Source organism: Anser anser (genome assembly GCF_964211835.1).
Source record: "Anser anser genome assembly, chromosome: 23".
Lineage (NCBI taxonomy): Eukaryota > Metazoa > Chordata > Aves > Anseriformes > Anatidae > Anser > Anser anser.
The window spans coordinates 5,439,945-5,464,669 of NC_139744.1; the positions used below are offsets into that span (position 1 = coordinate 5,439,945).

The 24,725-nt window shown below is 44.2% G+C and overlaps 1 protein-coding gene across 3 annotated transcripts in view; it reads right to left on the reverse strand.

Moving 5' to 3' along the window:
* NSF (N-ethylmaleimide sensitive factor, vesicle fusing ATPase) overlaps nucleotides 1-24,725 on the reverse strand; it is a 78,088-nt gene that overhangs the window by 45,966 nt on the left and 7,397 nt on the right. For 2 of the 3 annotated variants that reach the window (XM_083808952.1, XM_083808953.1), the window contains exons 2-7: nucleotides 19,675-19,760; nucleotides 14,155-14,254; nucleotides 11,244-11,283; nucleotides 7,139-7,305; nucleotides 5,880-5,987; nucleotides 5,173-5,248 (exon numbers count right to left, since the gene is read on the reverse strand). In XM_083808952.1, the coding sequence (XP_083665078.1) occupies nucleotides 5,173-5,248; nucleotides 5,880-5,987; nucleotides 7,139-7,305; nucleotides 11,244-11,283; nucleotides 14,155-14,254; nucleotides 19,675-19,760 (577 nt within the window). Of the gene's footprint in view, nucleotides 1-5,172; nucleotides 5,249-5,879; nucleotides 5,988-7,138; nucleotides 7,306-11,243; nucleotides 11,284-14,154; nucleotides 14,255-19,674; nucleotides 19,761-19,898; nucleotides 20,059-24,725 lie in introns of those variants that run through there. The other variant, XM_083808951.1, reaches the window with a different exon arrangement.

Consider the following 24,725-nt stretch of genomic DNA (forward strand, 5'->3'; position numbering starts at 1 on the left):
GCAGCATTTGGTTCACCCTCTTTCAGGCCACCTCAGGTAGCATCAGACTTGGCCTGCGTTCTCCTCGGTTGTACCTTTTCCAGACACAACAGTCCTGACTCGCTCTTCAGTCCTTACACAGTTGCTGCTCCACACTTGAGCATCCGTGTTGCTCTCCTCCCAGTCTTCTCTATTTCTGCTACACCCTTTGAGAAACAGGCAGACCCAAACTGTGCACACCGAGGTTTGTCTGCATTTTAAATACAGGTGCAAAATTTTGCTACGCTTTGTTCATATTTCTTTATTAAGAGGTAATACTTCTTAACGTCTATGCTTAATAATTCTTAACAAGAGCCAGGCAGCTTCCGAGCACGGGCCCAGCATTTCCTTAAGTCTCTCATACCTGGGATCTTGGCCTTAAGTAGCAATTATATTTGACTGAAGTTAGGAATGTTTTTCCTCCCACGCAACACTTTATGTTTATTTATATTGAATTTCCTCTGCCATTTTATTTCTTAGTCACTCATCCCCACAGGACCAAGCTTTGTCACCTCATTACTCAGCCTTTATTCCAGCTTATTTAATAATTATAATGAAAAGCAAAGGCCCCAGCAGAGATTCATGCTGAACTCCACCGGCACTGGCTATTTACCTCTAGCCTTTCATTGTTCATCCATTTCTGTTTAGTTTCTTTTTAAAGAAACTTCAATGAGGAATCGCTGAAAGACTTTTGAAAAATAAGCAACCTATGTCAGCCCTTATCCCCGTGTCTTTTGATTCCTGTAACAAATTCCGGTGGGATCATGAGGTAGGACTTCCCTTACAGGAAGACACGCTGACCGTTCCCAGCGTTATCACCTTTACATAGATATCAGTGAATTTAATTCTTTATTACAGTTTGGGTTGATTTTTTTTTTCCTGTGCGGGTTTCAGGTTCAAAGATCTGTAGCTTTCCAGACCTTTTGTGGAATCCTTCTGAATTCTCCTCTGCTCCGCTCCCAGGAGACCCCACCAGGAGCAGAGTGTTCAGCTCTGGGGCCCCCAGAAAGACGTGGAGCTGTTCGAGTGGGTGCAGAGGACACCATGAGGACGCTCAGTGGCTGGAGCAGCTCCACGGTGGAGCCAGGCTGAGGGCGTTGGGGTTGTTCACCCTGGAGAGGAAAAGGCTCTGGGGAAAGCTTACAGGGGCCCTCCAGTGCCTGAAGAGGGTTTACAGGAAAGCTGTGGAAGAGGGACTTTCTGCTTTCTGTGGGGTGACAGGACAAGCGGGAATGGTTTCAAGCTAAAAGAGGGCAGATTTAGGCTAGCTATTAGGAAGAAATTCTTTACTATGAGGGTGGTGAGGCCCTGGCCCAGGCTGCCCAGAGGAGCTGTGGGTGCCCCATCCCTGGAGATGCCCAAGGCCGGGCTGGATGGGGCTGGGGGCAGCCTGGGCTGGCGGGAGGGGTCCTGCCCATGGCAGGGGTTGGAATTAGATGGTCTTTAAGGCTCCTTCCAACCCAAACCTTTCTAGGATTCTGTGACTGACAGCACACTTGCCATCTTCCAGTCCTCAGACACCAGAGCAATTTTAAGCAAGGTTACACAAAACCATTACAAGTTCAGCTATTTCACCTTTGAGTTCCTTTACAACTCAGGAGAATAAAAGCCAGTCCTGGCAAACTACCACTACTCATTTACCCCATTTGTTTGATTACCTCTGCTAGAGATGCTTCAAGTTGAGCCAGATTCCCTAAGCAGAGGTTTAGCAGTCTCTGTGCAATATTCTAACAGCCTTCCTTTCCCTTTTGCTGACAAAATCCGCATAAGTTTTAGTCTTACAGAGCTCCCTGCTCCCTTTTCACAGAAGCTTAAAAGTAATTAGTACATTTAGGATGTAGACAATAAGCACAAATACTACAATAAGAGTACAGCTGAGATGCTAACAGACAGATCCACATAGACTTGCCTTAAATTTGTGTGAGGGGAATTTATAAGCAAGCACTGATACTCACATGAGTTAGATCAACATGTCTGAATGGCTTTTAGCAACATCACTTTGTTTAGCTACCAGAGAAACTAACAGCAATATTAAAAGCCCAGGGAAGAATCAAAGATTCTCAAAATAATCTTAATTCTTGCTGAAATTGAATGTCATGTATTTTCTGGGACATGCACAGTGTCAATCCTTTACAGGATTGGCCCTGGGAACAAACACCCCCTAATTTTACACATCTAGAAGTGCAGTAAGCACACTAAACAGAAGTTCCATGTTAGCTGAACTAGACCACTAATAATCTTGGTTTAAATACACCCAGAAGAAACACTTTAATTCTTAGTTCAACAAAATAAAGAAGAGCATGCCTCTAACACAGTAGGGACAACATTTGACCAGCTCTAACATCCAGCAGTAACACACAGAACCACGCAGGACAGCAGCGATCGTTTGGTTCACTGATGGCTATATATTTACCATCTCACTGCTCCACTGCAGTCTTCAGAGCAGACCCCTCAGCCAGGCATGTTACTTTTCCTCCAGAACTTGGCCTACACTCCCCCCTTCTGGCTGCATCTGATCACAATAAAGTTCTCATAGATTGAACTAAAACATCATCATCTGTTGGCTTTACAGCACAATTTCATACTACATACAGGAAACTGAATTAGCTTTTTTTTTTTTAAACAATCACAATTCTTTTCTGCTGAAGAAAATAAAGGCCATTAATGAAAGCAGTCCTCAATGACACTTATTTTATTTTTATCTCCTCTCCCAGAATTTAATTATTCACAACTTTACAATTCTCCAGAGACTAACAAAGCACATTAAGTAGCTCTGCCTCAGATCAATGAGGAGATTACATAAAGTAGCAATCAGAAGGAAGTAAATTGAGGCATAAGCAACTCTTTTGTCTTGTCTGCAGGCAATGAAATAAAATCGCAGTGAAGGATTCCTATTTCCAATCAATTAACGCTCCCACGGGAGCGCTCTTCACACCTATCCAGGCTAGAAAGAAGATCGCAGGTCATTTTATGGCTTGGAATATTGACCAAATAAAATACCATTGCTTGCTCTGATGTAATAAATTGGATTATGTTAATATTCACCTCCAGCTGTCCAATCAAAACATGGTAAAAACTAAATGGGCTGTAACCATGTAATTGCAGGCATGAAATAGGTGTTCACGCAAACTTCATTCAGTGCTCTTAGAACTTGTATCCTTGTTACTATGCTTAATTAGTCATTTACAACCCCATCCCACAGGTCTCCGGTGCTTGTTTTATTTTCCCCAGTACAGATAACTGGCTGTACTTTCAGATAAAAACGTCCACGTAAGACGCAAGATGTGAGGTTACAGAACAGCTCCATGTCTCCCCCCTTCTGCAACAACTGTAGCTTGTTAAGCAGACAACTACAGAGCACGAAGTCACAGCCTCGCACTTGAGAAAAGTTAATACTTCAGTGCAGGGTCAAAACTGCCTCTGCCACGGCTCCTGCAATGCTGAATGAGTTAAATTCTCTTGTCCTAAGTGGCTATTAGCCTCACGTTTTATTTCTGTACCAAATACTCAAAATACTGAGTACTCACAGTCAAGCAGAGCTGTTCTTTGAACACAAACCTACTACAAAAACCCTAACTGTTGGACAAGTCGCTGAGCTGAGCTGCCCAGGCTCACCGAGTCTTCACTCACAGCACCCTTCATCTGCTGCAAGGGCCCTGCCACTTATCTGTGGAAGAGCAGCAGCAAAAACAATAGATTTCTTAGTTCACGGGCTCCAGTAAAAGGAAATAAAGAGGAAAAGAAAATAAAAAAGAAAAATTAAATTCCTGTACTGAGCAGGCATACTTATCATACTCAGCAAGGAATGCCTAGAGCCATCTTACCACCAAGGGAGGCATTTGTAACTACAGGCTTACTAAGTATTGTCCACTTCATAATACAGACAGGAAAAGGAACAGCCAGACTGATAGTGTCTACCTGTTCCGCAGGGCAGCCAACATGACCCCAGGGAGCGCACACAGCCACCTGCAGGGAAGATGCCCTCACTGCCCACTCTGTGGTCCAGGTCCCCTAACATTCAAGCTGGTGGGTCTGTAGGAAAACACCAGACTCCTCTCTAGCTCTACATGAGTTTAATTCTAAATGAATGTAAGGAGGATGCATCAATTATTCCCTATTTGTTTGCCAGTAAAATCTGGAATTGTACATAAAGATTTGTTTTCCTGAGACTTTAGAACATGCTTCTTAAAGCAAAAAGTTCATAGTTTTGGTTAATATACTTACATTAATCTATGCTTTGTTAACGTGTAAGCAGTTAATATAAATCTCACATAATAAAAACGCTGTGCTTTATTTTGCAGCTGTCATCGATTTCTGAAGAGCAAGATTTTCAGAAGTCAAGAAAAATGAAGTGCTCTTCTGAAGCTACCTTCTAGCATCTTTTTAAGGTTCTCCTTGGAGAAGAGATCTCATTAGAGATGGGACTGTCAGAAGGTTTGCACTCATTCTGAAATGTTTGCTTCTCGTTCAAAAAAGTTCTCACTTTCCCTTTTCTCTACTGTTTAAAGTTAAACAGGTGTTGGCTTGTTAGTGTTCCTAAAAATGTAATTCTCTGATGTTTAAAGAGTTAAAACATTTCAACTAGCTGCTGTATTTCACTGGAACTCCTGGTCCATGGTGCCTCTCTAATCCAGCCCTATGAGTCCAGAGCAGTCAGACTAACCCTCCCTCTTCTGACACAATTTGTTATCGTCTGTCTCTCAACAATGGACACCCTTCTCCTTGCATCACTGTGTATTTCAGATACGCCATGGCAATAAGCATGGCAAGAGGCCCACAGAACTGCCCTAGCCCCTCAGCCAGCTGTGGAGCTACACAGCGGGCTGACAGCGGCTTCCATCCAGCCCCTGCTAGAAGCAGGGGTCTGTAGGAGGGATAGCACCTTCTCAGCGCAGTGGGTTCCCACAGACACCTGGCCACGTACTAACTGCATTCTAAAGGATCTGTGAAAGGTTCCTAGGGGATCAAGTACAATCGTCTGCTAGTTTGAACTGATACCCAGGAGACATTTTAAGATGTACTTTTCCATACATTATGTCAATTTATATAATAGGAAGAAACAAACTTTTGGTATACAAGTCCTTGAGGCCTGAAAAGCAGCAAACTTCAAGCAGTACAAGCAGTATTTGTCTCTTTGGATAAAGATGCACTTACCGATCAAATTGAGAGAGGAGTTCTCAGCTTTTTCAAAGGCCACTTGACTGTTTCCAAGAACCAAACCAACCTCAATCTGAAAAAGGGAAAGAACCAAATAGTTACATTTAAGCTATTAGACTCAACTTCAGATTCTTCTTCAGTATCTCCAAGCAGATCTCAGCAGGAAAGAAACAGCTGAAAGAGCTCTAGTACAGAAGTTTTTGGAAGGAATGTGAAATACCAACACACCCTCTGAAACCAATTTTATTAACAACTATTTAACTCTGAATGCAGTAGTTCATTGGGTATAATAAGCTGGCTTTTTTAAGTTGTTTGTTTAGTTCATAACCAACTGTTTTATTTCAGCAAGGTCTAGCAAGAGAAAAAAAATACATGCAGTGTACAAAAGAAAAATCAAAACTCGACAAAAAGGCTCAAGAGAGAAGGTTTCCATGAATTATCATATAAAGTCCAAAAGATACTCCTTGTATCTCATCCAGCTCTGCACTTTAGTGGGTGCAGCTCTAAGCTCCCAACTACACAAGCACAGGCGACTGCATGAAACTGAAGACACTTATCTTCTCCAAGGAAAAAGAAGCAGCCAGATGGAACCAAATTAACTTCTCCAAATGCGAGTAACCTCAGTTCCTCTTTGTACCAACACCTGCTCCGTACTTGAGCCTCTGCAAACCCTAGGGAATGAACACGAATTCCTGTGTCCCTACCTTCTGTTTTTTACTTGCTCCAGACTCTCCTTTGAGGATGCTGGGATCCATACCTTCCATGTCCTTTACCAACAGGCCAAAAAGTTTGTCATTAAAACTGAACACAAGCTGTGGAAAGAAGAAACAGAAGTTGATTTTAAGTCATTAAAATGCTAATAAGATTTTGACAAAGCTGCTAAGATTTGAAGAGAAAGAGGCCTGAGGACAAAGCTTACCACCCCACAAATTCTACTTCTTTCTATTCTGTAAAGGTTGTGCATACTGAACATGTCCTTTTCATGTCCCATAATTAAGGATTACAGAACAAAAAAAGCACACCATGAAGTCAAGTGGAAAAATACAAAGAACTGCGTTCCTCCAAGAAAAAACTTCCTTTCTTTGTTGCAAGAACAAATCAGCTCAAATCTTTTTGATGTTTCATTTTTCAGTTTGACATGGATACCTCAAAAACAGTGCTAGAGTGGCACTAGACAGAATGAACTTTAAGACAAGTAACAGAATGAACATTAAGAGAAGTGGGGTCCCATCGCACAGAAAAGAGCAGGCTGTCTCCTTTCCTCCAAGATTACATTTGCAACTGATTTAAGATTCAGGCCCTGCATGTTGCAAACTACCCTCACAGAAAGCCCTCAATCTGTCCTGAGAATGTGACAAACCAGAGGCTACCGCAGAAGTTCTTAGGGGCAGAAACCCATCTGTTACAGAGCTGAGAGGCTCTATTATAGGAACATCAGTTTTCAGAAATCCCTAAGTCAAATGTTTCACACCTGTCTTACCACTGGAAGCTGTAGAGCAGTAATGAATGTTACAACGAAATACACTGCACACCAAAGATGCTATGGAGAATTAATTAAAGCTGGCATTCATTTCTGATTTTGTATATAAGGAAGACAAAAGTCACTTCTGAAAAGATTCCAGGAGCTGCCATGTTTATAGCCAACCAGGCCAAGGTGCAGAGAGAACACAGGTTTCTCAAGCCTCCCAATTTTCCTCACAAAGATACATTTCCTCGGCTAAGGAAAAGGCAGATTTTAAACCAATCTGCTTCTGCTTTCAGTGAAAGTCACATTGGTTCAAAATTTATGAAAATACCAATCACACAATAAACAATTTCTGCTTCTTAGCTGACCTCTGCAGCTAAAGTCTAATTATAAAATACTGAAGAGTATCTAAGTATCATTGCTTATACAAGCACTTACGTGTTACTTAAGATCTTTTTAGCCTTTAAAAGAAAGAACAAAACCAAAACAAAATCACACCTGCTGGCCTATTGAGAAGGCTTGGCTGTTGAACTGCTGGATGAATTCTGCAGCCATCTTGTCTGTGTCATAGGGGTTGGAGTCAATGTTCTTCTTCTGCAGAAAATCTATCTCAATCGTCATTGTGCCAATACACTGCTTAGCCTTGTCGAAAGTATATAAGGAAACTGTAAAAATCAAAATATATAAAAATATTTAAAAAACAACACATTTCATAAAGGTCCCTCACAATCTATTAAACATGCTGTACATTTAGCAGTGCATGTTCTTCCATTCTGAATGATTATTTTATAAAATTGAATATCCCGTTTCAGATAGAAAACCTCATTTCTCTTGCATCCTTCTACTACAAGAGAAAAACCACAGCAACTTTATCTCTATTGAGAATCCCTGCATTTCTTTAAAGTCTCTAATAATGTCCTTTAAAGCAGCTCAAACACAAGCCTTGGGGATAAGGACTGTGAAAGCAAGTTCACACACACTGTAGAACCTCAATAGCTTCCCTCAGCATCTAAGACTTCGGAAGATATCTTCAGAAAGCCCAAAGGAAGCATGTCTTACCTAAAAAAAGCAACAACCAGAGGTCATAATTGTTTTCCAGTAGCAAGAGATTGACTAGCTTGTCTGTAGACTAGGTGGCAGAAAGTTAAATTACATTACTGCACTTGAAGATGCAGATATACTACCAGGCTTCTACAGCCCAGAGTGAGGCACCATCCACCCTTCCTCTCTGACACAGGGAACAGCCCCTGCCCCGGAGGCACATTTGGGCCCATTCCAGCCTTCCCCAGGACACCTCCAGCAACCCAGAACCAACTGAACGGCCCTTGGAAGTGGGCAGAAAGCAAAGTGACAAAGTTACTTCGCTGCCATTGCCAACTGCCTCCAGTCCCTGCAGCTCTCAAGTTACATCAGGTCAAAACCAGGAGGACGCTTGGGACCGTTGCTGCTGGAGGAAGGAGGATAAAAAGGAAAGAAGAGCACGGCTCACATCAGGGCTACTGCCTCAACAGAGGCGATTAGAAAGGTAGGATCTCACAAAGCAGGCACTCCTAATAACTCACAAAGGACGGAAGCAGTTTCTCCAGAACACTGAAGTACATTACAGGCTTGCTTTGAATCTGGAGAAGAAAGTCCTGTCTGATACAGAAGTCACAGCTAAAGTAAAGCAGTAGGAGGCGAATAAGGGAAATGCACCTCTCGCACGGCTCGCTGTATCCCATCACGCCTCTCAGCAACAGAATGGTTCCAGTCAAATCCCGCAGACTTCTAGGAAGACGTCAGGTTAATACCCGTATCCAGCATGCTATGAGACAGGACACGCTCACATATAGGGAAGGAAAAGAACCTGCCTCTTGCTTAAGATGAAACCAGAAGACACGTAGGTCATCACAGCACGCACGTTTAACAGCCTTCCCTGGCACACAAGGCCACCTCGAAATGAGCTACCAAAGAAAGACCTTCTGGGAAATAGGGTGAAGAAGAAACACTAAACCCCCTCCTGAACTGAGGTATCTTTAATAGCTTGGTAAGGGATATGGCAGCAGGGCAATCACATAAGCCGCTGCTAATGAGGGAGAGACACGGGTCCTGTGAAGGAGCACCGGGAGCATTACCTTCGGGTTGCTGCAGGGCGGTGACTTCCCTTTGCCGGCCTCACCTCACAGCCTTGTCAGACAAAAGCTTCTGGACAGAACACCCCAGAACCGAGGTGTCAGCAGGCCAGGGGCAGTCCTCACAGCGAGGACTGAGCACTGGGGAGGCCTGGGACAGAGAACCCCACTGCGGCCCTGTCAGCAACATGCAGCAGCAGCTTCGAAACCCTGCCAAGTCCTCACACCAGAGAGGCAGGCTGAGAAGAGAGACACCACCATGCTGAGACAGAGCCAGCACCTCCAGCACAACACAGGAGCCGGCAAAGCCGAGCTGCACTAAAGCCAGACGCCAGCACCCACCTCAGGGGCTCAGCACCAAGTCCCCTTTCCCCAGAGGTGCGGTTTCGAGATCCGCTCACCTGGGAAGCCCAGGGGCTCAGCAGCACTGTCCCGCTAAGCACAGGACTGCACCTTTAAACTGCCCTTAAACCACAGCTCTCACATTATCGGGGGAACAAGACAGAAAGGGAGCCCTGGTGAGTCACTCATTTTCTGAACATGTCTCCCTACCCATAGAATAGCTTTACAGATCCTTTATACTCAGCAGGCAGTCGTATGACATTTAGTCACCCTGCTTGAAATTACTTCACTTTTTTAAAAAAACAAAACACATTCCCACAGAGTTTGTAAGTTTCTAGCAGGGTCTTGTAGAAGTACAATCACAAATCTGTTCTAACAACTGATCGTGCTAAATATTAGTGTTCATTTGCCCCCAACCTCGGGAAAATAAAAGGGGGGGGGTGATTCTTCAGTTTAAAAAAAAAAATAACTCAGCTACCAAAAAGACACAGCTTCAAAGCAATACCTATGAGGCATCTTGTGCACAGAGGCAAACAGACCCACTCCAGCTTGTCACTACAGAAAGGGATCGACAGAGTTCATACTGCTCACCCAAGTAATGATCCATCCCCATGACCCCGTTGAGACCAAAGGAGCTGGGAAAATCACCAGACAAGGGTGAGCCTCCCTAACTGCTTCACATCCACAGCTTTAGCAGAGGTAACTGTGTGCAAGTGAAGGACAGAGCATGCAAGCTGAGAGATGCAAATCAGCCTCTTTGAACATTAGCAAAGATTCATCAGGCTCCATTGAATTTGAGCAGTGGAATACAAATCTTCAGTTTGCATGAACTCAAGATGCAGCCCTTTCCCTTCATCACAATGCAGAATCCTTCACTTGTCAAAATTGGCATCATAGTGCCCTTGAGCAGAAAGGCATTTACTGCTTAACATGTTAAAAAGGGGAGTGACAGCAAGAAGCTATAGATTTCAGCCTTCCTGTGGACGGTCTGTCCACGAGCTGAGCACCAAACACAGTGAGACACACAAACAATACCAATCAGGCACCAAGCAAACACAAAACATCAATAAAAAGACTCGGGGCTCTCAAAAGCACTGTTCTGCAGCACTGGCCTGTGGGTGGCATACCTTAAGCGTAACTTGCATGACGAGACATCCTCTTTTTATTTTATTTTTAAAAAAGAAACTACACTCTGCAGCTGAATTTGCATATGTATTCTCACAGAGTCGTTTATGTTTCTGGTACAGTGAAGTACCTTTGACCCGAAAGGCATTTGTTTAATAAAGCGCCTAAACATACAGGAACTATGCACACTGGTCTCAATTTTGCAGCCTCCCAATCAAGAAACACTGAAGAGAACACAGAAGTGTAAATGCCAGCCTCATCACTGACTGGCAGAAAACACTCATGCCTCCCACGTTCCTGCAAGAGCTCAGGTTAAACAGGAGGGCAAGAAACTCTATAAATGAGTATGTACAAACACCAACATTCAAATGACTCTTTGCATGAGAAATACACTGCTCTTGCCAGAGTCACCTGAGAGGCACACCGTGGTGTTTTCCTGCACAGGGTCATGATTTCCTGCACTCCAGCATGCTTGACATTGACATTAAGAAAACCAGCATTATCTTTTGAGATTATATTCATATGTTGATGATCTGGAGGCTCTCCCTTAAGCAATATTCCTGTCAGTATCAGTGAAAACATCAGTGCTATTCACAAATCTCACCATGCCAGCAAATCCAGAGCAGGCTGCCGGCCTTTGACAGCTCTTAAAACTTCCCCATTCTCAAAGTTTAGGTGCAAAGAATATCCTCAACTACAACATCGTCTTTCTGCTAGCTGGTAAGTGTTCTCCAAAGCTACAAGGACAGACCACCCAGCATCCATGTTCAACGTTCACATCTGTGGGGACACTGACGTTCCATACAGAGGTAAACTGGCAGATGTCTGAAGATAAGTCAAAATACTTGTCTAGGTTTTGCAAATTTTAAGAGACAAGAAGCCTGCAGACACAGGGGCAACTCCCTCTAACCAAGGAGGGCCCCACATTACTTGAAGAAGGGTTGAAAGTCTGGGATTTTCCAACTCAGTTTCACTTCAGTATGGAAGCACGGAATCCATCATGATCACGCCGCGGTCTGACTTACCGTCTATCTCTTGTCCAATGGAAAGTCCAGCCCATTTTCTCTGTAAGAACAAGGCAGAAACTTCAGAAATCTCATCTTTCAATAGAACACATCTACTCAAAGCCAGCATCCTTACTTAGCAAAACAGCTCCCACCTCCCCACCATGAGAACCCTAAGAAGAAAAAAGGACAGAACCAGATCTTATAAAGACCCTCAAATTAACAGGAAACAAGTCAAAATAAAGGAATCATTTCTATTAATAATCCTATTTTCTGACCTTCGGAGGTGATCCTGCCCCATTTCCTTCATATTATTACTCACCCCACTGTCTTGGATGTTAAAGTTATCATACAGGACGTTTTAGAGTTTTTTGTGGGTTGTTTTTGTTGTTGTTGGGGGCTTTTTTGTTTGGTTGATTGGTGTTCTTTTTTTCTTTCTTTCTTTTTTTTTTTTTTTTTGACATTCTGCTTCTTTCCTACTAGAGCTCCGTTGATGATCAATCACAGAAGAGGTAGCACAACAGGCAAGAAAGTCTACTTGTGAATTATTTTAAAGGCTTACGTGTAAAGAGTAGTTGCAGGAAATTGTTACAATGTGAAGTTATAACTTAAAAAAATAAAATTTGTTCAGAGAACTAGTAAGAATGGAGCTTTTCAAAACCATTAGCTTCCTTCAAACTCCTTTAAAAAAATTTGTGCAGCACAGAACCACATGAGAAGTAGGAAATGGTTCAATAACTATGTGACGTGAAAATCCATGACCTTTACAATGCCGGAAGTTATTGTTCAATAATTGCAAAAATGGTATTTTTCCAATGGTTCTTGTGATACAGACTGGCTAGTGTGTATTTACAGTCCACATTCCAAGTGATGCAGTATTCACCATCTCTTAAATATCACAACCTTTGAGAGGCACGAATCACAAAAGTATGTAAGTATCATTACACAAGGCTCCGCTAAAATTGCATTTGAAATGTTGTTCTTCATGGTTATTTATGTTTGGCTTCTTATCCTAGAAGGAACAAGTCTGGTAGAAGGCATACAATGACCTTTTAAAAAAAAAAAATGAAAATTTCCCCCATGCTTCCTCTCCAATATGTTCACAGTTCAAAACTGGAGTTAGGCTTAAGGAAAGAATTCCCTTGGCTAACAGGGATCCACCTGTTAGAATCAAAGCCCAGAACAGGAAGTCTTATGTGCACTTACTGGTATTCCTGAGAAAGTAAAAACAAACTATTTTTCCATACTTAATCTCATTCTTTACAGCTGTTTAACTGCATGGCCAGTAAGAATTCCTCCCTTCCTCTTGACACTCCAGTTCTTCAGCAAAAGATATCCTAAACTCACCTCCGCCTGAAATATCAAGCACCAGGGACCACCAGTGCAAGAACGGTGGGTCAGCATACGAGTACTCCCAGGATTCTTGGGCTTCGCTTGAACCCTCCAAGTTAAGGCTACCACCAGCTTTTGGAACAGGAAGGAAAGCTAAGTTCAGCTAGAATGACTGTTTTGGACGTCCTCTGTGGCAAGAGGTACAGCTCAATCCCCGTGTTCATCTGGGTACTTTCTGCTAGGAAGTTTGTCATCATCACACTGCCCTTCGTCTTTTGCTCTTCTCTCCAGTATACAAAACTTTCCATGGTTCTTACTATTTAAGCTTGAGAGTTCAGATTATTACAATCTGAAGGTGGTCAAGAACTTGATGTACGTAACAAATGCAGACCAGACTTCCTTGGAGTTCTCAGAGCCTCAGCGTCCATTACGTGACCCTCCACAAATACATGAGATGGGACTTGAGGTGAATTTGTATTTTGTGTAACACTGGCTGCAGTTATCCAAAGCTTTAACAAATACTGGAAGTTAAACCCCAGCACTAGGAACACTCAAACAGAACATTCATTTACCAGCAGCTGTAACGCCTACTACCAGATGCGCTTTTTAGGGGCAAGCAAACTACCTCATACCTTAGCAGAACTTTCTCAGATCAACAATAACTACCGGAATCTAAGAAAAGAAAAATCAATTCTAGACCACAAATACATTTATTTCAACTCTGTGATACAAATAACTTCTACTGATAGCTGGTTTTCAGTTTTGGCACCATAAATCTTAACTGGACATATGGTAACTTAACATTCTCTGCACCCACTCATCCGGACAAATTTGAATTTGAACAACACGTCAAAAAGCAAAAAGTGGTTTTGGGGCCTATGCCAAGTCATCTGTTGAGGAAAAAAATCTGTTTGCAGCACAGACACTCAGCAGAGACTCAGCTTCTAGACTAGTTACTAGCAGACAAATACAGAAGCATTAAGCCAGTGACCATGTTTGTTGCTGTTGTGTATTATGCAACTCACTGTGTAAGTCAGTTGATGGCTACAAGATTAATTTTTCTACTTAGAAGTTAATTGTATCAATTATTTATTCTAAGCATCATTTAGCATGCAGTAACTTGACTTAATTAAGAAAGAGGTGACTAGTTAAATCTATTTTATGCATTTAATTGCACATCTCCTCTAGAAATCCTAACACTCAATATAGTCAAGAAAACTTCCTGCAGGTCTTTGAAAGAGAAACACAGCAAAGAAAACCCTCTAAAACAAAGGAAAACCAGAGAACAATACAAATTCAAAACCAATAGCAGACATTGCTTATGCTTTTCTTTTTGAAAGTGTGTTTCTGGCGGGTTTTAAAAAGATTAAATTATACCTTTCCTAGTATTTTCCAGAATATGCTAAACGTACAAAGGAATATAATCAAGCTCGCTTCAGCTACAGTAAATGCCTCTTTGAACTTTTGCTTTCAGAAATCAAATTTGCAGCTCACGTTCATGGAGGCGTCTCCCTCCAATTAGTCTAGCTATCTTCAATCCAAATCTCAAAAGACATTTTGCTTATTCTACAGGAAAACAGTAAGTCAAACCAGGCAGTACCTGGGGCAAGCTGAACGCGATGCTGCCAGGAACAACAGAGGAATGGGTTCTCAGCGTGAAAATGTATTTGTGGTTGGGAGAAGTCTTCACAATAACATGTCTAGAAGAGAGAACAGTATTTTACTCCAATATATATCCCTGTGCATTGCTCCCAGTGCTAGGAGAATTCAAAAGAGATGAGCCAGCTTATACCTGGTCCTGTAACAGGAAAAAAAATAAAGGCTAATAATTACTATTTAAGTTCCCCCCCCCCAATAGCCTTTTACTTCAGGAATTGCTCTGTACAAACGTGATAGAATCAGACTATAACCACAAAGACAAAGGCTGCTATATTTAAAACCAACACCAGGTTCACCTCTCAAGCATATAACACCAAAATGGTAAGATTTTACCCCAACACAAGTAATATATATCCCAACTGAGATTTTCATATGAAATAGATGCAAAGCCTATAAAAGGATCTTAGTACATTGGTTAGAGGTTTGATTACTGAAAAAATAGAAGCAAGTCCTGTACAAAAGTAAAATCCAATAGGCACTGAGGCTGTCCCTCCCATTTGCTAGGACCTACAGCTCCTTGCACGGGACCTGAAGACCAGAAACACTACTATTAAAACAAAACAATACAAACCACCAGAAGCAGACAGAGGCAGCAACTGCACGTGCCTGTCTGTCACCCTCAAAAGCGAAGCCATCAGGAAGGGAAATACCCAAAACCTATGCCTGACAGCTCATACCATACGATAGGCAGACTTCTTTTTGGCATACGAAAGCAAAACAAAAGGCAGATGGGATTTGTGCGCGCTGGCAGCAGGGGCGATGGCCGAATCAGGTTTGTTCCTTGCAGCCACGTGCAGTTCCATGACCCGCAGGAGGCACAAGGCCACCGACTGCTGCGACCTGTGGTGTCCCCTCTTCCTGAGCCTCTTATCCATGGTTAGAAATTGAGGGCTAGACAAGTCACGCTAACAGCCAAAGCCTGCATTCCCAGCCATCCTCCCCCCAGCCAGTGAACGTGCTACACACACACATATCTTCGTTTGCTCACACACAGTGACTCCAGCACCATCCAAAAGCAGATCTGCACATACATACGTTGGCTACGCTGCACATGCACGACAGCTTCAGCCACGTGGAGAGAGCACGCGGTCCTCTGAGACTAGAGGAAACGTGTGGCCTGCAGACCAAGATGAACAGCCATCACTAGCTTCAGTGCGCACACAGGGCAGCTCGCAAAACCTTGCGGGAATTTCTGCACTGGTGGCACAGCAGGTCAAGAAAGCATTTGAAATGCAGCGGAGCGGTACGTATGTGCCTGCTCCATCAGGCGGACAAGTGATTTGGTTCTTTACTGGTTCTGGCCCTAAGTCACCCACTGGTGCCCCAACCCCAGCGGCAGGGATGTGCGCCCTTCCTTCCCCATTTCCTCCTGCCCCAAGCTTAAACCCAGAAACCTGTTAGGTAGTTTGGTTCCTTTCAAGTCTTAGCAAGGGAGAAAAAGGCATTTAAGGTGGCTTCGTGGTGATCATGGAAGCCTTCTGAGGACTGGAAGAAAGCAGATGTTACTCCTATCCTCAAGAAGGGCAAGGAGGAGGATTCAAGGCACTACAAGGCTGGTCAGCCTCACCTTACACCTGGGAACCAAAACACACTGGAAACCAAACACACTGAAGGGCAAGAAAGCAACTGGGAGCAGTCACCATGAATTCACAAAGAGGAAATCTGTCCTCACCAAGCCCAGCTTCAGACCAGGCACCGGCCGAGTACCCTAGGTGCCCATAGCAGGGCCAACACCATCTCAACACTACCTTAAACCTGGGTGACAGCACAGAGCATCCCCCTGGCAGGTCTGCAGATGGCACAAAACCAGGAGGACAGGCTGACCCGTCTGATGGCTGCGCTCCCATTCAGCAGGGCTTGGTCTGGAGACGTGGGCTGACACAAACAGCACGGAGTTCAACCAAAGGAAACGCAAAGTCCTGCAGCAGCACGGGTTGGGGCCAACTGGCCAGGAAGCAGCTTTGCGGGCAAGGGGCTGGGATCCTGGCAGACGGGCTGAGCACAAGCCAGCACCGTGCCCTTGCAGCACCGATGACCGACATCAGGTTGGGATGCTGTAGGAAGAGCCAAGGGCGACCGTCCTTCCAGACTGTACGTTGCTCCAAGGGCTGTTTTGTTTTAAATCTGTAATAGGGAATAGATACTATGTTCAGCCCTGGGGCCTCCAGCACAAGGAGGACATGGACCTACTAGAACGAGTCCAGAGGAGGGCCATGAAGATGAGCAAAGGGCTGAGCACCTTTGCTGCAGAGACAGGCTGAGGGCATTGGGGGTGTGCAGCCTGCAGAAGGGAAGGCTCCAGGCAGAGCTTATGGCAGCCTTCCTGTACCTAAAGGGGGCTGGGGAGGGACCCTTCGTCAGGGAGTGTGGTGATAGAACAAGGGGGAACGGCTTTAAACTGAAAGAGAGGAGATTTAGATTAGATATAAGGAAGAACTTATTTCCTATGAGGGCGGTGAGGCCCTGGCCCTCACAAAAACCTCTCCCAGCACACCGGACAGCGCAGCCTGACAGAGGTCAAATAAATGTCCAGAAAAGGGGAAAAAAAGAGAGAGAAAAGAAGAAATAAATCAGCTTTCTGAAAAAAAAAAAAAACACTACAGCCAAATAATAAGATTAGAAAAGGTCAAATCCTGACAGACTCTTCAAGAACAGCCACATCTCAGTGACAGCAGAAGCAGAGAGTTTCCCACAGACTGCAAGAAACCGAAGTATTAAGAACATTCAAAATATGGCAACAGCAGGAAAATGAAAATGCACTTTCCAACATTCATGTTCACCAGGAAGAAGCTTGGAGAGCTTATGGAGACTCATGGGGAAAATCTCCACCTCTTTAACAGCTTCTGCTTATAACCTAATAAAAGGAGTAATGAGTCACCAGGGCCAGCTATTTCCCAAGAGCTCTAATGGATGAAATTGCTGCTCTAATTCACGGGCAAAGCCTTGCCTGAAACCATCAGCACCAAAGTACGACTGTAATGCAGGTTCTTAAGGGCTCCCAGGGAATACCACCAGTCAGTAAGCCTGCTGGCCAGGCTGAGCAAGCCAACAGAAACCGTAACAGGTAACAACTAATGGACATGCGGGTTAATATTACGTTGGTGAAGAAAGAACGTGTCTCTTGTACAGGAGAGGATACCTTGCACATCTTTGTAAAGAACCCAATGAGCATCTTAAGAATTCGGTAAGTATCTGCCCATGTTGTTACAGGAATCCTCCTCTGGTGGATGCTGGAAACCCATGCACATTATCCAGCAAGGTTTTTCAACCCAGATAACTAAACTGGCATGAGATAATAGGGATGGTTTCCCCATATAAAAGACAGGAATAGAGGTAAGAATAATTAGTCAGTTGTCAATGGAAAAAAAATGACATTCATATAAAATGCCCTGGCTTCCTCCCAGACTGCTGCCCCATTCACCGTCCGGTTGCTTTCAATGTCTGCTTCTCTCTCCAAAATACTTCTGGAGCCCTCAGGAGAGGAGTATGTCACAGGAACGTCAGACAGCGCCACTTACCAAACCAGCAATGCAACCACAGCAAAGCATTGCATCCCATGAACTCCTGCGTCACAAAATTATGATTCATACTGCCCCAACACACAGGGTGTGGAAAATGAAGCGTGAAAAGATCTACAGTGGCATCTCGGGGATAAACCGTCTCACTGATCTAAGGTCAAGATCTCTACACCATGAGCACCAAACCTAAGTGTTAAAACAAAGCCCTTCGTGTAGCTGTTAGCACAAAAAAAAAAAAAAAAAAATCTCTGCAGCCAGTCATGGTTAGGGCAATACAAACCCAAACTGCTGACAGCACGCACAGTACTGCAGCAGATCGTAAGGATGGTCTTGCCCAGTATATCTGCAATGCAGCAGAATGACTACATCTTTCGGTAGTAGCTGAATGCTGGGATGTTTCTCTGTACTCTAGTCTTATACTTTTCCAAACAATTTATAGCATCTGTTCACAACCAAACATATGCTGCTTTCTTCATAAGCCCCAATTTCTAGAAATAGGCAGCTCTCCTGGGGAGAATCAGCTCAGCCGGAACCACGGCCAGCCTGCTTACCAAGCAAGTCTCAGGATACCGCTGCCTGCACACTTGGATAATGAGGGAGGATTCTCAGACTGAAAAGAAAACAGCTGGCTGCTGTAGGTCTGGAAGCTGGGTCCTTCTAGGACATCCACATTTCAGGAAATTAACTTTTTTATAATGTATGAGGTACAATGCTCAGTTCGAGTATTTTTGTAAGTCCATTACTTTGGGAAAAAAAAAAAATCTACTTGGGGAAAAACATCATTTGAAGAGAGCAGGACACCCCTACCTTCAACCAGACACTTTTGCCTGCTTCCGACTAAAAGTTTTGCTGTTTTGGGAGCGAGGTGGTTTGGGTTTTGGTGTTTGTTCATTTGACACTACAGGCAGGGTTGTGCAACCACAGTTCTGCTGAGCAGCAGGAGGCCAGGCCAGCTCGGTGCAATGCAGGAGCTCTCCAGGGTAGCAGCACAGCCGACCGACAGCACAGAAAGAGCACGGCTGCAAACGCAGGGCCCCCGTGCTCCCTGCAGTTCACAGCCGCTCATTTTCCACCCTTAGCAGAATTTATCTGGGCCAGGTATTTTACGCTAAAGCCCAAAGTATATCATTACCATTTGTTAAACATTGTTTCCCATTTTAAAAATCCAAGCCCTTTAGCCTCCTGCTATGTGTGATGCTCTCTCTTTCAGCTGATACTAATTACTTGTCTGCAATCTGCATACGGAAGTCCTTTAGAGAGCCACCTCGCTGCTGCAGCAAAGCAAGGGAACTGAGTATTTGAATTGGCTTCCTTCAATGCAAAGCCCTTCTGTACATTCCATGCTGAAAAATTAATGTGTTTTCTGTCTTTCTCAGAAAAGTAAAGCCCAGACTCAGCTTCTATCACTCACAGAGACTTGTAATTAAAGTATCCAAATTGCTGTGCTCACGCTCTGGTTGCCTTGCCCTGTTGTTCTTGTGCATGCAAACCCCTAGAATAAGAGATGGTTTCTGCTGACGCTACTCTTCAGTACCCCAGTATGATGAGGAGTGGGAAGATGCCCCTAGTAACACAATTAAACGATAAAAATCTATTTGAAAATTACCCATTAGCTCAAATATTCTATGTAACAGCAACAACAGGAAAAAAAAAAAAGAAAAAAAGTTCAAAAAAGGTCTGAATTCCTTCACTAAGAAGTGTTTATAGTTACTTAAGCAGCTCCAGTTCCCAAGCTGGGAACACTTCACAGAAAATAACGTTTTTGAATATCTCCGTTGCTGATGAGGCACATCCAAAGTTTTGTTTTCTAAAGGTACAGAACTTTTGTTAACTAACCCACTGTATTTACGTTCCCAAATGTGAAATTCCATTCCACCTCCACCCAAATTATGAAAACGATCCCTTTTTGATTAAAAGTTGAAAGAGCAACACTGCACACTTACTGTCCGGATGGGAAGTCCTTCTCATTCACCACAGCACAGTTTGTTAATGACAGCTCATCGGTGGGACACCTCGCTGCTTGCATAGACTACGAGAAAGAGAGGGAAGGGGGAAAAAAAAAAAAAAAAGTAAATATCAACACTGTACTTTTCTCCTTTACTAAGGCAAGCGTCAAAGCTTCTGTAAACCCATAAAACACAAACTCGTCTCACGAGTACTAACGTACTGTGAGGGCACTGACAAGTTCCTCTTTCTCTTCATGATTTCTCCAAATTCTTCTGATCAACAAAGAGGGTTGTAACCAAGACCTCTGCATTACAGTCTAGTATACCCAATATTTCAGGAAAAATACCTAAGAAATACCTAGGAGAAAGCCTGCAAGGCAAATGATGTTAACTTGCTAATGAACCCTGGTGTTCATGGAGCTTCCCTGAACCCTGCAGCCTGCCAGAAGGTAGCAAAGTGCTCCCTGGCAGATGTTTCTTGCCAGGTACCACCACCCTGGGGCTTTCTGAAAGCTGGTACGGCACAGCAGCTGCTGGCAGAGCCCTACAAGCCTGGGTAACCCCATCTCACGCTGCTGTGCTGGGTTAGAGGTGCACGACGTGGGGAAAAGAGGGCAGAATGAAGATGCTACTTTTCTGCTTCCCTCACGTTACTCAGGAAACTAAAATCTGAGACCTCCACGCTGGATATACGCACTCAGTGCAGCACAGGGCATCGCCAAAAGACTGCAGGAAGGTTTCGTTCTCAGCCAGCTGCTCCCCAGCTCCACTGAATCTCCATAAAACTCCTCTACAAATGCATGAAGATGCAAATGATATTTCCTACTCTATAAGAAACATTACAGATCAGTAATAAATAGAAGAAAATTAAGTTAGGCTGCCAGCTCCAGCCTATCGCTACTTAAATATCATTGCAACCAATTTTGTGGGGGTGTCTTCCCCCCAGCCTTTTTTGTTTAAGTCAAAGGAGCAATCCTATTTCAAGAGACTATGTTCAGCTTTTTCCTCTACTTTTACAAGGGGATCGGCAGCTAAAATAACCTGATGCCAATACTTTGCTGCCCCATCCCAAGAAAGCACCTCGGCAGGGTGGCTGAGGAGCACCAAAGAGAAACATCACTCCCTTCCTACATCCCCAGCCCCATTTGCTTCCACAGAATTATCCCAGAGAACAATAGCTGAAAGATCAAAATTGGGCTCAAAATGCTTCTAGAAATAGAGGAAACAATGGAAAGGGTGAGGTCTCTATTGCTAGCTACAGACTGAAATTTTTAATTCAGAGCAAATCTAAATTTGACTGCCCAGGATGTCTTTTTTTTTTTTTTTTTTAATTAGAGTCAAAGCCCAACTATTTGTCAAACAGAAATTTGCAGCCAGGGCAACAGAAACCATTTGCCTGTGACAGTTTACTGCTAAGGGCAATCTGAAACGGGTTTTCTCTCGAGACACCCTTAAATCCACACACACGTGCCTCGATGATTCCCCACGCATTGCCATCCTGCTCAGCCTTCACCCCCGCAGCCCTCTGAGCCATTTGAGAACCAAATCACAGAAAATTCTTCTCCACGTGTATTGGAGCAAGCGTACCCTGTAACAGATCAGCTTTTTATGTAACAATGCAACTCTTCTAGAGTATTTGCTATTTAGATATGAATTAATTCATTATTTTACTGAGTAATGCCTAGTTGCCCTTGACATATGTGACAACAGAAAATAAATCTGTTTCCAGCCTTGAAATCATTTTATCTACCAGAATGTGAAGTGTAGTAAGACATTTTAATTAAATACTCTTGTAATAAAAAATCGTGGATATCGGCGGACTTCTGAAATAGACACCCTGCCTGTTAAGGCTCGTCACCTGAAAAAGCATTCACCGCTTTATCAGTTCACCTTTCATTTGTGAGGGGACTATTTTCTGAAGAGCATGCCCTGATAAATGCATTAGGTAGGATATTTCTGGCGAAAACCATCCAGAGAGCTCCTGGATTAAGCCTTTTTACAGCACTAGTCCTCAAACGCGTTTTTAATCCTCGCTGACAAACTGCTTCCTACACGAACCGCGAGCGCCTGGCAGAGCTGCCACTCCTCTGCGTTATTTCTGTCCGCCTCTGGGAACGTGCAAGCTTTGCTTTAAGGACCTGCATAAATATAAAGGAATGCATTTCAAATTCAGCACCAAGCGTTCCTTTCCCCGGCTCTACAACATGATAGATGTGTGGCAAACCCTACTTTCTTCTGCAGCAGTACCAGCACAGCCCATGCCAGCCATCCCAGCGCCTGCCCCGTTCAGCGCCTCCTCCTGCGCTCGGCACAAGCCCGTTTCTCCCTTAACACTGACCAACACCTCCCGCTGTACCTAGCAGCTTCGCTGTGCCCCCAGCTCCGCAGTCCGTACCCTCCACAAGCTACAAAACGATTTCAGAAAACTTCAATATGTTATCGACACGCAAGCGTTTTCAGCACCACGCAGCTCGCGCAAGAAAAGGATGTCGCTCAACCGAAGCAGGTTTTCCTGAATGTCCAAGAGACAATTTGAGGAAATCCGGCCACATAGAAGACAACTAAACCGAAAAACACCTAGAGAGGACGGAGGAACAAACAGTTCCAGAGGCCTCCTCTTATCTCCCCACTCACATCCCCAGCACCACTGTTACAGGGGCTCTTGTCTGTCTGTCCGGCAATTGAGCAAAGATGCAGGCACAGGCAGCTCCTGCATATGTTTTAAGGCATCAAGGCACAAGTCCAGGGCGTTACAGGAGCTGCTGGAGCCCAGCGGGCTGCCCTGTGCTACAGTGACAGTGCTGTCAGGGAACACTTGGAGCTCTCGCAGTTTGGGTGCCCCCAGCACAAACTGAAGACCGTGCCTTTCCCCAGCACCGCCCAGCAGCAAACACAGGGAGCAAAATCCCTGCAAGTATATTTAAAAAACCATCAGGTATATTTACACAAGCTCTTTGTAAGCTAGTTAGTAGGTTACTGCTAGGAACTAGTCAAGACAACACGAATCCCAGTTGCAGCAAGGCACCAGAGCTGATCTTGCAGCTGACAGCAAATGGCACCTGCTGCACTCCGTGGCTGTCACCTCTGGCTTGAAGGTGACCCACATACATCTTCCCAGGTCCCGTGCCCACAACAGACACTTATCAGGCTTAAAGGAGCAAGAGAAGTCTTCTCCGCCTCCAGCTGCTGCTCTGATTTATCCCGGGAGAGGACTCCAAGGACAGGGAAGCTCTGTGGAGGTGACTCCAGCTCGAGGCGGTGCCTCCTTCCTGAAGCATCCTCAGCAGGAGGCATCCATCACCCCCTACAGTACTGCGGTACCGGTCACCAAACCGTGCCTACGCAGAGCTCTACTCCAATAACCCTCTTGTTTGCCAAGAGAAAAATGTGACTGCAAGATGTGTTGATAAATCTTATGCTGAAAGACAGACACGAAGGACCTCACCCTTGGATTTATGACACAGCAGCAATGTTGCCTCTATTCCTCTGCCACTGAGCTGATGCTAACCACAAAGATACAGCACCAGGAGGCTCAATGACCTGACACATTTTACTTTTACAGAGTAAAACTTACTCCCAAAGAACAAATAGCTTCCTAACCGAAGCAAATATCACAATGTCTGATCTTTCAGAGACTAGTCTTCAAAGCTGCACGGATTGCAGTGTTCCTCAAGTAAAACATGACACTGAGCTGTCCTTGTGTTTTGGGAGAGCTCAGCCCAGAAAGCAACGCGAAGTTATTTGGGTATTTTCATACACAGATAAAAATGCCTCTTCTCATCCTGAATTGCAAGACTAGCATCCTAAGCAAAAACAAAGCACTGCACTCACTGGGAAAGAGAATGAATAAGATCTCTGGAATATTACAGAAGAGTAGCATGGGTGAGCACAGAGTACAAAAAATACGGTTAATATTTGTGAATTGTTAAGGCTGATAGAGGAAGCTAAAGAAAAACATGTGTCCCATTACTCAGACCCCACAGGAGGTAAGTGGGCGGTACATAATGGCAGCTCACCACTACCTGTCAGTTGCTACCGAATAAAAGAGCGAAAACGTTAAATGCTAAGGCAAGGATGCTCTTCACTTGAAACAGCTTAACTCATTTAATGTTCTAATCCTAACCAGGGGATTATGAAACAGCTTCTGAAGCTGAGGCAGGTTCTGCTCTCTGCACTGCTTCTGCACTATTTGTTTATACAACAAATATCGTTAAAGCACTGTATGTTTAAAATCTTTTGTGGAAAATGTATGCACGGCGAGGTCTGCACGTATATCTGTGTACATACACATCGTATCCGCCACGCAGATGTTGGCAAACAAGTGCTAGGCAATGTCAAACGGCTCTGAGTAATAGAAACTGAAGTTTCCTCTTCATCTGTGTACCAATGGGGGTTGCCCGTTCCAAAAAGCTCTCCTGTGCCAGCTCTTAGGTGCCAAAGTACCTTCAGGCCTCCAGTCTAGAGCAGAGGCATGGACGAAGAAAGCCGAGCGCCCGCTTACCAGGGCAGAAGCAGGTGCACTCCTGCCTGCTGGCTGCGTGGGACCACAGCTGACTCAGGCAGAGGGGCTGGAAGCGAAACGCTCACTCACCACTGCAAATAAAATCTCTTTGTTGAATATCGAAAGGGAGACTTATGATACTAAAGGAGCTCTGAAGAAAAACAAGAGAACCGAGATGCTGCAACGTAAAAACCTACAGCAATATTCAAGACTCCGTTCCTGAGGGAAAGCAGGTGTGCATGAAGCATCACCCAGTGCAGTTTGTATCAAAAGATCCAACGCATCAAGTGGCAATGGAATCCAAGGAAAGAAAACAACAAAGCAATGAACATTAAAATTGCAAACAGCAGGAGCCTGCTGCACGCAGATGACGAGCACCAGCACTAGCACGCAGAAAGATGAGCTGAGGCAGAGCTGGGTCAGCAACAGCCTGGGAGAAGGAGCCAAATTAAGCTCTTCCAGCACAGAAGGCCTGAAGAGGATTATAACTACTTTCTCTCTAAACACACACGTATCATAGAGCTAAATAACAGAGGAAAAATGACTC